Below are 12439 nucleotides of genomic sequence, written 5' to 3'. Positions count from 1 at the left end.
AAAGAAGGAAGGAAAATGTTTTGCAAAAGTCTTCCTTGTACCTGCTGTATGTCACAGCCTGCCTCAGTATGTACATCTTTTTTCTTGTGTTCTCCTAGCATTGAGGTGATACAGGAGCACCTGATGTTGATAAGATGGAGATGATAATTTCATGATGAAATGAAAGAAAGAAACAAAAAACATTCCCATGTTAGCAAACCATGCAAGCAGTTGATGGGCCTTAAATATTTGCCTAAACTTCATTTTTATAGAATGATGCCCTTCTGGATCTGAGTCAAATTTGTTTTAACCATATGCTTGGTTCTGAACTGGGAAACCCACCTTGAAGCTCTCTGTATACTTATTCCTCTCAAGGATTGTAAAATGAATGCTATAATGACAGTAATATCCATTCAGAATACTAGGGTGCTGCCTAAGTGGATGTATATGAAATGCAAAATAGACAGCATGCTAAATCTATTAAACATGCCAGGTTTGTATATTCAAGGAAATAAGATAATCGGATGGTAACACAACCTGGCAGTGTGTGATTCTTTAAAAATATATACATGTGTATATTTTGCCCCTTGATTTGTTCCTGTAATTTTCTAAAATATATGTTAAAGATATCATCTGCCTTCTTAGATTGCAAGAGCTTCATTTTCCCATAAGGCCCACATAATCAGAGCTGGTTCCTCCAACAGGCATCTTTGCACCTCATTAATTAGTAATCAGGGCAGAAGCCATGCACTTAGAGATCTACATACCTGCAAATGTAAATTATGATTGGGCTCTAAATCTCTCTGCAAGGCTTTTTTTAAGGCTTCTTTTTGCTAATTGTAGTGCATCCCATTTTCAGGCTTCTCCAAGGATTATAAAGTTTGGAAGGAAATTAAAACTTCACATTGTGCTAATTTTCCTATTATGACAGCTTTCAAAACAAAACTGGCCGCAAGCACAAGAAAACTGAGCCAGCACCCATTTTGAAGGGAGTGATATTCTCCCTTTTGGGCTGAGTTTTGGCAATGATTTGTTTCTTTCTAAAATGCTGAGAGGCCAAGGCAGCTGCATGTGCAGGAGGACAAAACTTTTCAGGCATCACTGAAAATCAAGAGCTTTGCTGTTGGAATCCAGACTCCACTGTCTGTCATGTATTGTGCTTGCAGTGGGCAACGTTTTCCCTTAGGTACAGAAACATTGGTCTGGATCCTCTGGACTAAGTGTAGTCTCTCTGGATTCTTCTCTCAAAGATAAATTTCACCTCAGGTTCCTCAGCAAATTAGAAAAATAAGAGGCAATGGACCAAAATAGACTCCCAGTGAGTTACTTGTTCATTGCCTGAAGTTTTTCTTCCTAAAGGAGATTGAACATATTGGCAAAGCGCTACAGGGAATTGTGCAAATTCTGTCTTGCTCTGCAAATAACACCTGCTTGGAAAAAGGGTAGGTTAGCTACTTGCTGCTGCTGTTATGCTTCAGGTTATCTGCATGATACTCCTGTCTTCACTGTGGGAATACTTTTGATCTTCAGAATATTCTTTTCCACCTAACCCTAGCATGAAAACCATGAGACACTGGAACTTTTTACTTTTTTTTTTTTTCCCCTTTCTTTTCTTTGTAGTTTGGAGAAAACACATTAACAGATCAGAGGTTGCAATTGTCAAATGAAATGCTTTTTTACATGTAGGCATCTGGGGGGTGACACTTCTGATAGGCACATTCTGAGGGTGGTGAACTCTTCTAATGACAGAAGGCAAAGTAATACCATGGTTGATGTTAACAGTGGTACAGCTCCTCAGAAAGAGAGGTGTAGGTGTGGGCTCCATGGAGAAGGTGAGAGTTTGCAGGCAGTTAGGAGAGACAAAAGAGAAACAACAGCAACGTGGGGGATGCAGAGACCTCTTTGGCACGTGTTTCCCATATGCTTCAGGCTATCCATCTGAGGAGGTACATTAACTGTGCCAACAGCAAACTGTAAACTGTACCTCTTCCACCAGATTGGTGGGTTCAAAGGGGAAAAGAAAGAAAGGATGCTAAGGCATCTTGATTTTCTTGATCAGTGTTTGAGCTTTTGAGGAATGCTTCAAACCCGTTGATTTCTGAATAGTGAGAGTATCCCATTACATTTTATCAGTCAAGTTTCTGAAGTTTCAAACAGGCTGAAGAAATTCCCTTGGTCAAAGTTTCCAGATAGCTTGTGGAAAGATATGTAAGAGAGTTTGAAATTCTTCCAAGCTTGTACATGTTTGTGAAGGCTTGATCGATCTGGTAAAGTTGCACAGGGAGGAAGAAGAGGTCCTCTCGTTCATCTTCAAAGAACAGCCTTTAATGTGTGATAAGACAGCTCCTCCCCATGTTGAGGCCTTTGCAAAAAATATTTGAATGATCATCCAAGCCCAGGAATACTGGGTTGAAACACTCCTTTTCCTTCACTGTTCATGTCTTTAGAGGTAGGCATAATTTCAGAAATCTTTCCCTTAGCACAGAAGGCCAAGCTGGTCTCATAGAAACTAAGAGGTGGGTACAGAAGAGGCATCTCCTGCACAGGTTTGACTAAGTCCCTGAGCATTTCTGCAGGACTAGGACTTTATTAGCACCATGGAGATCTGTTTCCTTCTGGGTAGGAATTGGGTGGCTGATAATTCTATGAAATCATCTCCATTCCTTCCTTGCATTCATGTATCTTAGTTATGACTCTGCTCATGCAAGTGAACCAAAGCTTAATTTCTTCTACCAAGATTTTAGCAGCTAGAGTTGATGGCAAAAGATTTTCCTTTGTATCCAGTTAATTTATCCCCTTGGGAGGATTCTGAAAAGGCTCTAATTGTTGAGAAATGTAACATCCCTGGAAGATTTTCAGATAATGGATTTTGTGTGGTGTGTGCTGTTCTGATTACCTGTTGGGTCTAGTCTGACCACCTTTTGTATTGTTAGGTGGTTATTTTAACCTGTCTACCAAGTTTTGGGTTAGGATTCCCTGCCAGAATAGCATGATTTCAAGAGCTGGAAGGCTCCACCATTGCTAGATTAATCTCAACTGTTAATCATGCACAGTATTTGTCTATTTAAGGACAATGGGATTCCTGCACTCTAGTGCTGAAGCATCAATGCATGCTTGACTCTAAGTTGGCTGTGGCTATTAACAAGCTATGATTTAGCAACTATTTAAATGTTTCTTGGATCAGGATTTGAGTACAGTCAATACTTTTAGGCAGATATCATGAGAACAGTATCCTCTTAAATGGATCAAAACATCACCACTTCAGAGAAAATAAGAAAATTCTCTGCATGAAAAGAAAGGGAGGGACAGGGGTGCAAGCTGAGTCATCTTATAAATTTTTTTCGTTATTACTTTGCTAGTGAAAATTTACAGAAATAATTTTGGAATTCTAAGTGACGCAACTTTGCCAATTTGGAGGGAAAAATTAAAGGCCATATGTTAGCAATGACACATAGAAAAGTTGATAATTAATCCAGGCAGCTTTGATTCCAGGTGCAACTTGGACAGATTGTATGCAAGAGTTTTTCACAGGCAAAAAAAAACCAAACCAAACCAAAACAAAAAAAATTTATACAATAGCTATTTCTTTATTTGCTCAAAAAAGAAAGCATCTTTTGGATGAAAAAAAATGCACTCCATCTGACTAGACTCCTCAAAAACATATACTAAAGGGATATAACTGGATTTTCAGGACAGAGTTTTGTGGGTTTAGAAGAGAGAAAGTTTGTTGTATCTTCAGGGAGATTTCCCATGATTATTACAGGGTTTAATTCTTTTGTAGTATACAGAAATAATCTCTACTCCTTTATTCTCCTGGGTTGGCACAAGCGATTTCTGCAAGAAATACTCATTACTGAAGCAAATTGACTAAAGCAAAAAAAATTAGACCCTTCAGGATTTTATTCTGCAACTTGGATGTAGGGCTATCAGAATGCAGGAGGATTCATTTTGAAAGAACTCTCCCAGCAGAGGTGGGCTTCATCTCAGCTAAATTTTGAAGGCTAACTTAGGTCTCTAGCTTCAAACACAACACTTGGGCACCTATGGTAGTGTTTGCAAAGCTAGTGCTGTTGAAGGTAAGAGAACAGTGCATCTCCCATTAAAACAGGTGTTTGCATGTCACACATAGGGTTTCTGCATTCAGAAGAAAGATTCCAACCCCAAATCCAGAAGGCTTGGCACTGGATGTGCTGCACTAGCTGCTTGGGCAACATAGCTGACTTGTGTTTGTAACATGTTTGGGTGGATTAGAGGTGAAACCCTTAGTTATTTAATCAAGATACTACACGGTTTCACACTTTCTTTCTTGGAACTTGAACTTGGGGCCTATTTCACTATGGCCTTCTAGCTGCTTCTGCTTCATCAATGCAGAGCACTCATCCTATCAGCTGCTTACAGTCAGTTGTGTCTATTTCATGTCCTCAGAGTTGTGCAAAATATCCAGAAGTACAACTAGGTTTACAAGCAAGGTTCAGAAATAGTGATATCAAATACTTGCCAAAAAATTTCATTATGTTTTGGATTTTGAATTACTGAAACCTACCTCTAGCATGGGAGAGACAATTATCAAGCAGCAGTGAAATGCTTATGAGCTACTGACCCTTGGGCCCTGCTTTCCTTCCCCCAGCCTTCTCCTTTGCCTGCTGTCATTGCCCAAAGCACTCCCATCTCCCAAGCTTTGTCCAGTCCCTTAGAGCTCACTTATTCCTCCTGTCCTGCAGCTGGAGCTCAGCACATCTTCATGTTATCATGATGAGCAAGTTTTGGGAGCTGGCTGAAAGGTAACAGCCCTGCCTGTTGTCAAGGGCGAGGGAGATGCCATAAAAAAGCTTTATCATCTTGGCATTGACAGCAGGGAACTGATAACATTTTAGCTGAGACTACAACTGGACACTTAAACTGTGGATGAGTAAAGTAAAGTGGGATGGCTTTAGACTGCCATCCTTTCTCCAAACAGCAGCAGGAAGTGCCTGTCCTGGTCTTCATGCTTTGTTGGGATGAGTGTGCTTAGCACTGAGATCCTTGCTTGGGAGTGACCAGCAGACTTGGCTGAGTGAACAGAGTTTGCTCTAAATATATTTGACCCATACTTCTTGCAGTCCATTGTTTATTTGATTCTCAAACCATGTCTGCATGACATGCAGAGTATTCCTTTTAGAAGAGAAGAAGAGAAGCTGCTGACCAGAAATGCAAAAACAAATCCAGACAGCCAGTCTTATGGGGGTGAAAAAGCATTCCTTTCTCTGCATGAGAATATATCATTGAAAACTCTTCCAGCCTAATAATATCAGATGTTCTGTCAGATGGAATGAAAACATGTCATTTAGATCTTGACAATTGTCTCTTTAAATGTTTTTTATGCTGGGCCCCTAGCCAAAAAAAATGAATAGCAATTTTCTTAAGCCTCAGCACTGATCACCACTGACTAATAGCACTGAATGCAGAGCACGTCATCATATCAATATGTTTTCTGTACTCTGAGCATTCTTCACAAAATCTGCATTTTTAAGATGTACAGTACACAGAAGCTGGATGTTTAATTTACTATAAAATCACCCTCAAGCTGAAAACCTGCAAATCATGTTTGTTAAATGGCATATTTATAGGTTTACTGGCGAAACTAAAGGAGGCCGGTGGGGAGTTTGTCGTCTGCTACTCTTTGGAAAATTAAAACAAAGCCTTCCTGTTTGCATCTCATTTCTTTTGAATCTCTGTGTGAATTTCTTCAATTTGAGTCTTTGTCCTTGCACCTAAGCAGGACAACGAGGGACCTCCTTTGGGATGGCTTGGCAGGCACTTGTCCAACTTGACCAGCGGCAGTTTTTAAGAGGGCTGGGATCTTGTCACCCTTAGAGTAGCCTAAAATTAACCCAAATTTAAACTGGCTGGTACTAGCTGACACACAGACAGAAGTTAAGAGGTTCATAACACAGAGCAGAAGGCAATGCCTGGACCTGTGCTTGGCACCATGGCTTCCCCTAGCTTGACCTTGGTTTGTGGTATCCACAAACCAAGAAATCCACACCTGGCAGCCCAGCTTGGTCCCTTGTTTCCTGCACCCCAGCGAGAGTGTGGCTGTTGATGGGACAAGATAGCCTGGGACCTTCCTCAGAGAGAGAAATCAAGGCAGTAGAGGAATGAAAAGCAGCCAAGCTGCAGGCATCCTTCCACCAGGAAAAGTGACTGCCTACCTAAATTCTCCTTGTGGCTGTGAGGAAGGCAATCCTTGAAATAGTTATTAGCAGCACCAAGGCCAAGTATACAGTATGAATCAGATGTAAAGGTTCATTGGAAGACTTAAATGGAGAGGGACTTTTTAGAAGAGCAGGTAGTGATAGGATAAGGGAGAACAGTTTTGAACTGAAAGAGGGCAGATTCAGATCAGGTATTGGGAAGAAATTCTCTCGTGTGAGGGTGGTGAAACAGTGGCACAGGTTGCCCAGGAAATTGTGGATTCCCCATCCCTGGCAGTGCTCAGAGCCAGGTTGGAAGGGCTTGGAGCAACCTGATTTAATGGGAGGTGTCCTTGCCCATGGTAGTGGTGTTGGAACTGGGTGCTCTTTAGTGTCTCTTCCAACCCAAGCCATTCTATGATTCTATAAATATAAAGATATACATGTACACACACATACACAAATATATATATATGTATAGAAAAAAGAAATCCCAACTTGCAGATCATATTTTCAGTTCCACATGCTCAGCTTCTGATCAGTGGATAACTGATTCATCTCATGCATAATTTTTTGACCCTTTGTGGAGAGTTAAGCTGCATGTGGAACTTCAGTATAAAGTAAAGTGTGAATGAAAATGCTAAGTCTTGAGGAGTCTGCTGAGGAAAACTTAACCTGGGTGTTACACTCATGCCAGTTTTCTTACAAGCTTGTAGAGGGAGAAGCTAGGATTGTATGGTCTGGTCTGTTTTGGATTCTGAAAAATGCAGGCATGGTGCTTGCTTGTTTAAAAGCTACAAATACTTTTTCAAGTCAGCAATTCTAAGAAAAAAATTACTTCAAATATCTCTCATGATCAGTAAACATGAATCTCTTCTTTTTATTGTTGAAATTATTAAATGCCTTTAAAGTGTTGAAATATAACACAAATAAAATCCTATGAAAATAGATGCAGTTTCATCTTCCTCAGCTGCAATTTATTCTATTTGACAAACTCGTGCTAATACAGGAGAGAGAGCTGGGGAGAAAGAGAAGATTCTTCCTTTTTTCTTTTTTTCTTGTAAGCCCAGAAATGAAAATACTTCATTACAAAAATAATTTGCACAATAATAGAAATAAGTAAGAGCACTGCAGACTCTCTAGAGTAAAGCTTTCCTTCTCTCTCTGCTTCCCTGCAAACTCTGGCAGCCTACTCATTACCAGTGAATTGGATTTACATGCCATTTCAAGAGAAGAAGAAAGCACTGGTGTATATACTGTATAAGAAGCACTTAGAGTTCTGGTTTAATATAGATGGGGAGGGTGCGTTAAGACTTCTAAGTCCTACCAGGGTGAATTAAGTTTTGATGACCTGTTTAATTTTTGACAGGAGTCCACAGCTTTAGTTCTGTAAGTTTGAGTTTAGCAGGCCTGCTGCAGCAGTCTAGCTTTTACTGATTTTGGTGACAATGCAAGTAGCAAATATTCTACCAATAATTCAGATAAAGCACCTTTTTCATGTTTTTTTGCAAACTCAGCTTCATTACAAATCAAAGGATTTGACTTGGGGAGAGAATTATGCAGCCCTCTTGTTAAAGCAGTGCCCTAGAATATACCTTCTGTCCTGGAGGGGAGAGGGCTATATCAGTCTGAAAAAAAAAATTTAAGAAAATTTAATGCATTCTTTTTCCAGAGCAGTCGTTAAGACTTCTGCCTTTTGACTGCCATGCATTAAGTTGGTTGAAATTGAAAGCTCAGATAGGAGCCTTTCTCTCAAAACATTTCTCAGGAATATTTTTCATTAGCTCATATCATTACGTGCACAATCCCTTCTTCACCTTCACCCCTGTCATGATTTCTTTCGTACATGAGGGAGATGAGGGAAGTTATCTGAATTAAAATCTATGCAAAGATATCTTTAAAAGTCCCCCTAACAGAGGATGCTTTTTTCTTAGAAGCTGTGAGGGGGAGGCATATGCAGAATGACTAAGGCAGCCAATTAATACACTATATAAACAGCAAGCACCACTAGAAAAAAGAGAGAGAGAAAGAAAATAAAATGAGTTGGGGTGGGGGATGGAGAGGGGGGAAGGGAGGTTGTAAGTATAAAGTGTTTGCCTTAGGACTTGTCTTCAGTTACAGAGCCAGACTCACATGACTGGAGCTTGGTTTGATGTGGTAATGAAGCATTGATCACAGGAAAAAGATGAAATGGCCTTTGCTCATTCATTATTTTTATCTTCTAGCTGTGGAAGACAGAAAATTGTTCATAGGAATGGTTTCGAAGAAGTGTAATGAGAATGATATCAGGGTGATGTTTTCTCCGTTCGGCCAGATAGAAGAATGCCGAATCCTTCGGGGACCGGATGGGCTGAGCAGAGGTGAGTGTGCAGTCTGTAAAGTCTCTTTCCTTAAGTGCTAATTGGGAGCTATATGTCACAGCCAGGGTAGGCAGAGCCACTGTCTGCAGCTGGAGGTTATGCTGTAATATGTCCCACGTGATAAAGGTATCCACATGAACTTTTCACAGTGACTGAAATTATCACCTTTTATTTCCAGTGTCAGAAAGGTCTCAGTGTCAACATATTAACTTGTGTTATTGCCCTGTTTGTCAGCTGGAAAGGTTTCTTTTCACCCTGAGAAAACACCCCCAGTTTTCTGCCCTGACAAAATCAAAGATCCTTCCCTGACCCCATTTCTACTTTGTAGAGTAAAACCAAAAAAAGAAAAAAAAGCCAAGGACTGTAAATAACTGCTTGAAGGGATGCAGGGTCATGGGAATTAGCCCAGGTCGCAGCACCATCTCCTCCATTCCCTTGTTTTCTATAACTATATGCAAAATTGTAACTGAGAAGCAAAGAAGTTAGCTTGACCCTGAGAGTTTTGCCTGGACAAAACTTTGTAAAAAGAGCTCTTAAATCTTGTGCCTCTATCACAACCCAAAAACCAGGGCAGAGGTGTTAAACAGCAGCTGACCTGAACTTTGGAAATGAAGTGCAGCACTGACTTCAATACCTGGTGATCCCTTATGAGTGCCTTTTGGGGAAAGGCCCTTTGAAAACATATTGAAAAGAAAAATAAGTGTATATTGATGATCCAGGCTGCATATTAAATCCATGGTATGTGGACCTGAAATTAATCTCAGAGCGTGAAACTTCTGCAAAATGTCAGTGCCAGGTGGTGCTCAGTGGAAAAGAAAATAGTGATAATCCCATCTGTCAGTGGGGAAGGGTGCTGTGGTACTCACCATGGCCAGTTAGTGGCATGGGAAGTAAAGTAATTGTAAGTGTGGAACTGAGAAAATACCACTCCTATTTCTATAGAAAACATATGTAGAAAGCACAGTTTATGCATTTTATTACATTTTCAAAAGGCACAGAAAAAAATAATAGTACCCATTTTGCGTATAGGTATAGATCTAGATATTTTTCTTTACTTTTGGATCTGCTTGTTTCCAGTAGGCTATAATATCCTCAGTATTTTGTGCAACAATTTGTGTTTTGTTTTGTGTGCAGCCCAGCTTCTTCAAAATGTCTTAAGAATTTCAGTAGGGGAAGTTGCAGGTATATCTATATTTCATGGGTACTGCTTGATAGAACCTATCATACTGCTTCTGAATAATGACTTTGCAGTTGCAAAGACACTTGGCAATAAATGGGGAGCACCAAGAAAAGTATGCACTTCAGTTAAGCATGCTTAGTCAGCAATTCCAAAACCTGCCTGAACCTTCAGAGCTGGGTACAGGCAGGAGAGCCTCAGGATCATGTCTTTTGCCTTGGGGAAGACTAGAGGAAAGGTCTGAGGTTGGTTCCTGAGGCTCAGTAATGAATGTTAACTGATGGAGTCAAGTGCTGCCGTTATCTTTCTAGACCCATCATTGAGGTAAAACAAATAATTCTGATTTTCACTGATTTGATTTTGTAAGCAGCCCATGGAAGGGGTGATGGAAGACGTAATTGGGAAAGGAGCTAACGAACTGCTGAAATAACAAGATCTGGGCATCAGATGCTTTGAGGCTCAAAAAGATGTGATTGATTCCTCAGAATCACCCAACAAAGAAATTGATCTTTCTTGGGATCCATAGAGATCCCACTGCATACTTGCTTTTATTCAGCAGATATTTGGCATACTATAAGCATAGAAAAGCTAACTATGAAATCCACCAGGCTTTGTGAGACTGGTGGCATAGTTTTGTCCTGCTTTAAATAGCAATTTCACAATAATAAGCAGCTGAGATTTTTAAGCAATGTCACTGATATATCAGGCAGAGCTGCAGAGGTAATGTGCTGCTCTCTCCTGCTGGAGGTTGAAGGTCTCAGTCCAGGTAGGTCACACACCAGTAGTCAGAGCAGAGCTGTATCCTCTCTGCCACTCGCTTTATTTCGGTCACAATCACGACTGATATTCTCTCATGCCCTCATGCATCATGCCTTGTTAAACTTGAATTGCTTTCTACACACCCATGTTCACACTTGAAAATGAGTTCAGCTGTGCCAGCCAAGTTTTCAGGCAGATGTTTATCAGCTTCACAAAACCACCACTCCATGAGAGAAGGCAAAGTGTTGGGAAAATGGTTGGTATTGAAGTCAAAATGAAAAGTGCTAAGGGAGATTCACAGTGGAAAGGGAGCTTGGAAAAGCACAGGGTGAAGCTACTTCATTAAAAGGAGGGAGAATTTATACAGTTAAATCTTTGTAATGAGTTCCAATACTTAATGAGTTTTGATTCATGTTACTGTTTCCAAGATGTGATTTCTCACTGCCACAAATGGTATTTGTTTTCCCAGCACCCATCCAGATGTGCTTTCCTCCCAGCCACAGAAGGGGGAATAAAAAATAGATAGTCACTGTCTTAGGAAAACACTGTTGTCACCATGCCAGAGCCTTCAGAACTCGAGGTCCTCACAGCAGTGAGATGGAAATATGGTCCAGTAGCCTCTGTTTGGCATCTCTTTTCAATTGCATAACAAGTGCACACTATAGCATCTCAGATGAAAAGAGCTTGAAAAGTATATCCATTGGTATTTATGCCAACTTTCAAGCTTTGCTAAAGGGTTCAGGGAAATTGTATTTATTACCAGCAGATAGCTGCAAGGAATAGCTCCAGGATCTACTGCTGAGTAGAAAAGTTTATGTTTGTACTTTTGTTATTTTCTTAATGAAGAGTAATGAAGACTTTTGGGCCACATCTACACTGCAACAGCAGCTGCACAACTGGTATGATAACTTGCTGCTGTCAACCCATAGGAAGAGTGTAGGGTTGAAGTGTAGGAAAAATCCCATCCTGTGGTATCAAGGGAAAATGTAACACTTAGTGATGAGTGTGATATAAGTGCTAAGATGAAGGGAGAGGGAAAGAGATTGAACTGGTTGTTTCTATTGTAGTTTCCAGCCAAGAGCTGACAGAACCTTAAAAAAAGTCACACCCATTGCTGTCAGTACTGATAATGGACCATCAGCATTCCCACTCCAAATTCCTATTGTCAGCTGTTTGAAATTCATCTGTAAAACACAGCTAAAATAATGATACAGAGCTCCAGTACTGGAGCAGTATGTTTTAAAGAAACAGCTTTTTTTTTCCTTAAGTCTTTTTTTCCCCACTGTTGTTTGCTCCTGCATCTGAAAAGTAACCGGTGTTTGTATCTGTAATGTGTTATATTCCAGCCAGCTACAAGAAACAGGCAGCACCCAAAAGGCATTGCCTTTCAAAGGCTCTGGGATAGTCCCTACAAAATTAGTTGGCTATCAGTGAGTAATTCCTAGCTGTGAAAGGTATTAAAAATAAAAATACCCTGTTGGCTGTAGAGATAAAGAAACCAGAGACTCAACAGCCATGGAGCCTGGCTTTCCCTTTAGAAGGGTTCATGGGACTATCTAAAGAAGCGTGCCACTGCCTGTACTGTATTCATTATTCAAAGAGAAGGATTCAGCCTGCAGGGTTGTTTAATCCAGCACTTTTTCTGAAGAGCTAAGTATGCTTTACAAAAATTCATGATTGTGATATCATGTGCTAAGCTTCATTATCATGAAAAAGCAGAAGCGAACTGCCTCAGATGATTAAGATTTTAAATCACTTATTGCAAACGGCTTAAGGAAACTTTCAGACCTCCTGACTCACAGTACTATGTAATCTCTACATGACCACAGATGCCAGCACAGACAGCCATGCCATGGTAGCTGGAGTGTACAAAAATAGCCAGAAATACCCAAGTTTGATTTGTAGCTGTGCCACTGATGTGCTGTATTGATCCTAGGTGAGGGTCATCATCTCTCTGTTATCGCATTCCTTAAAATAAGGGTAGCAATGCT

At 40.3% G+C, this 12439-nt stretch overlaps 1 protein-coding gene across 15 annotated transcripts in view; it reads left to right on the top strand.

Annotated features, from left to right (window-relative positions):
- Positions 1–12439, top strand: part of CELF2 (CUGBP Elav-like family member 2) — a 374712-nt gene that overhangs the window by 297995 nt on the left and 64278 nt on the right. For all 15 annotated transcript variants that reach the window (XM_071734175.1, XM_071734168.1, XM_071734172.1 and 12 more), the window contains one exon: positions 8378–8512. In XM_071734175.1, the coding sequence (XP_071590276.1) occupies positions 8378–8512 (135 nt within the window). The remainder of the gene's footprint in view (positions 1–8377; positions 8513–12439) is intronic.

Source organism: Heliangelus exortis, chromosome 1 (genome assembly GCF_036169615.1).
Source record: "Heliangelus exortis chromosome 1, bHelExo1.hap1, whole genome shotgun sequence".
Taxonomy (NCBI): Eukaryota; Metazoa; Chordata; class Aves; order Apodiformes; family Trochilidae; genus Heliangelus; species Heliangelus exortis.
The sequence above is the reverse complement of the archived record's forward strand: the minus strand, read 5'-3'. Positions and strand labels throughout refer to the sequence as shown.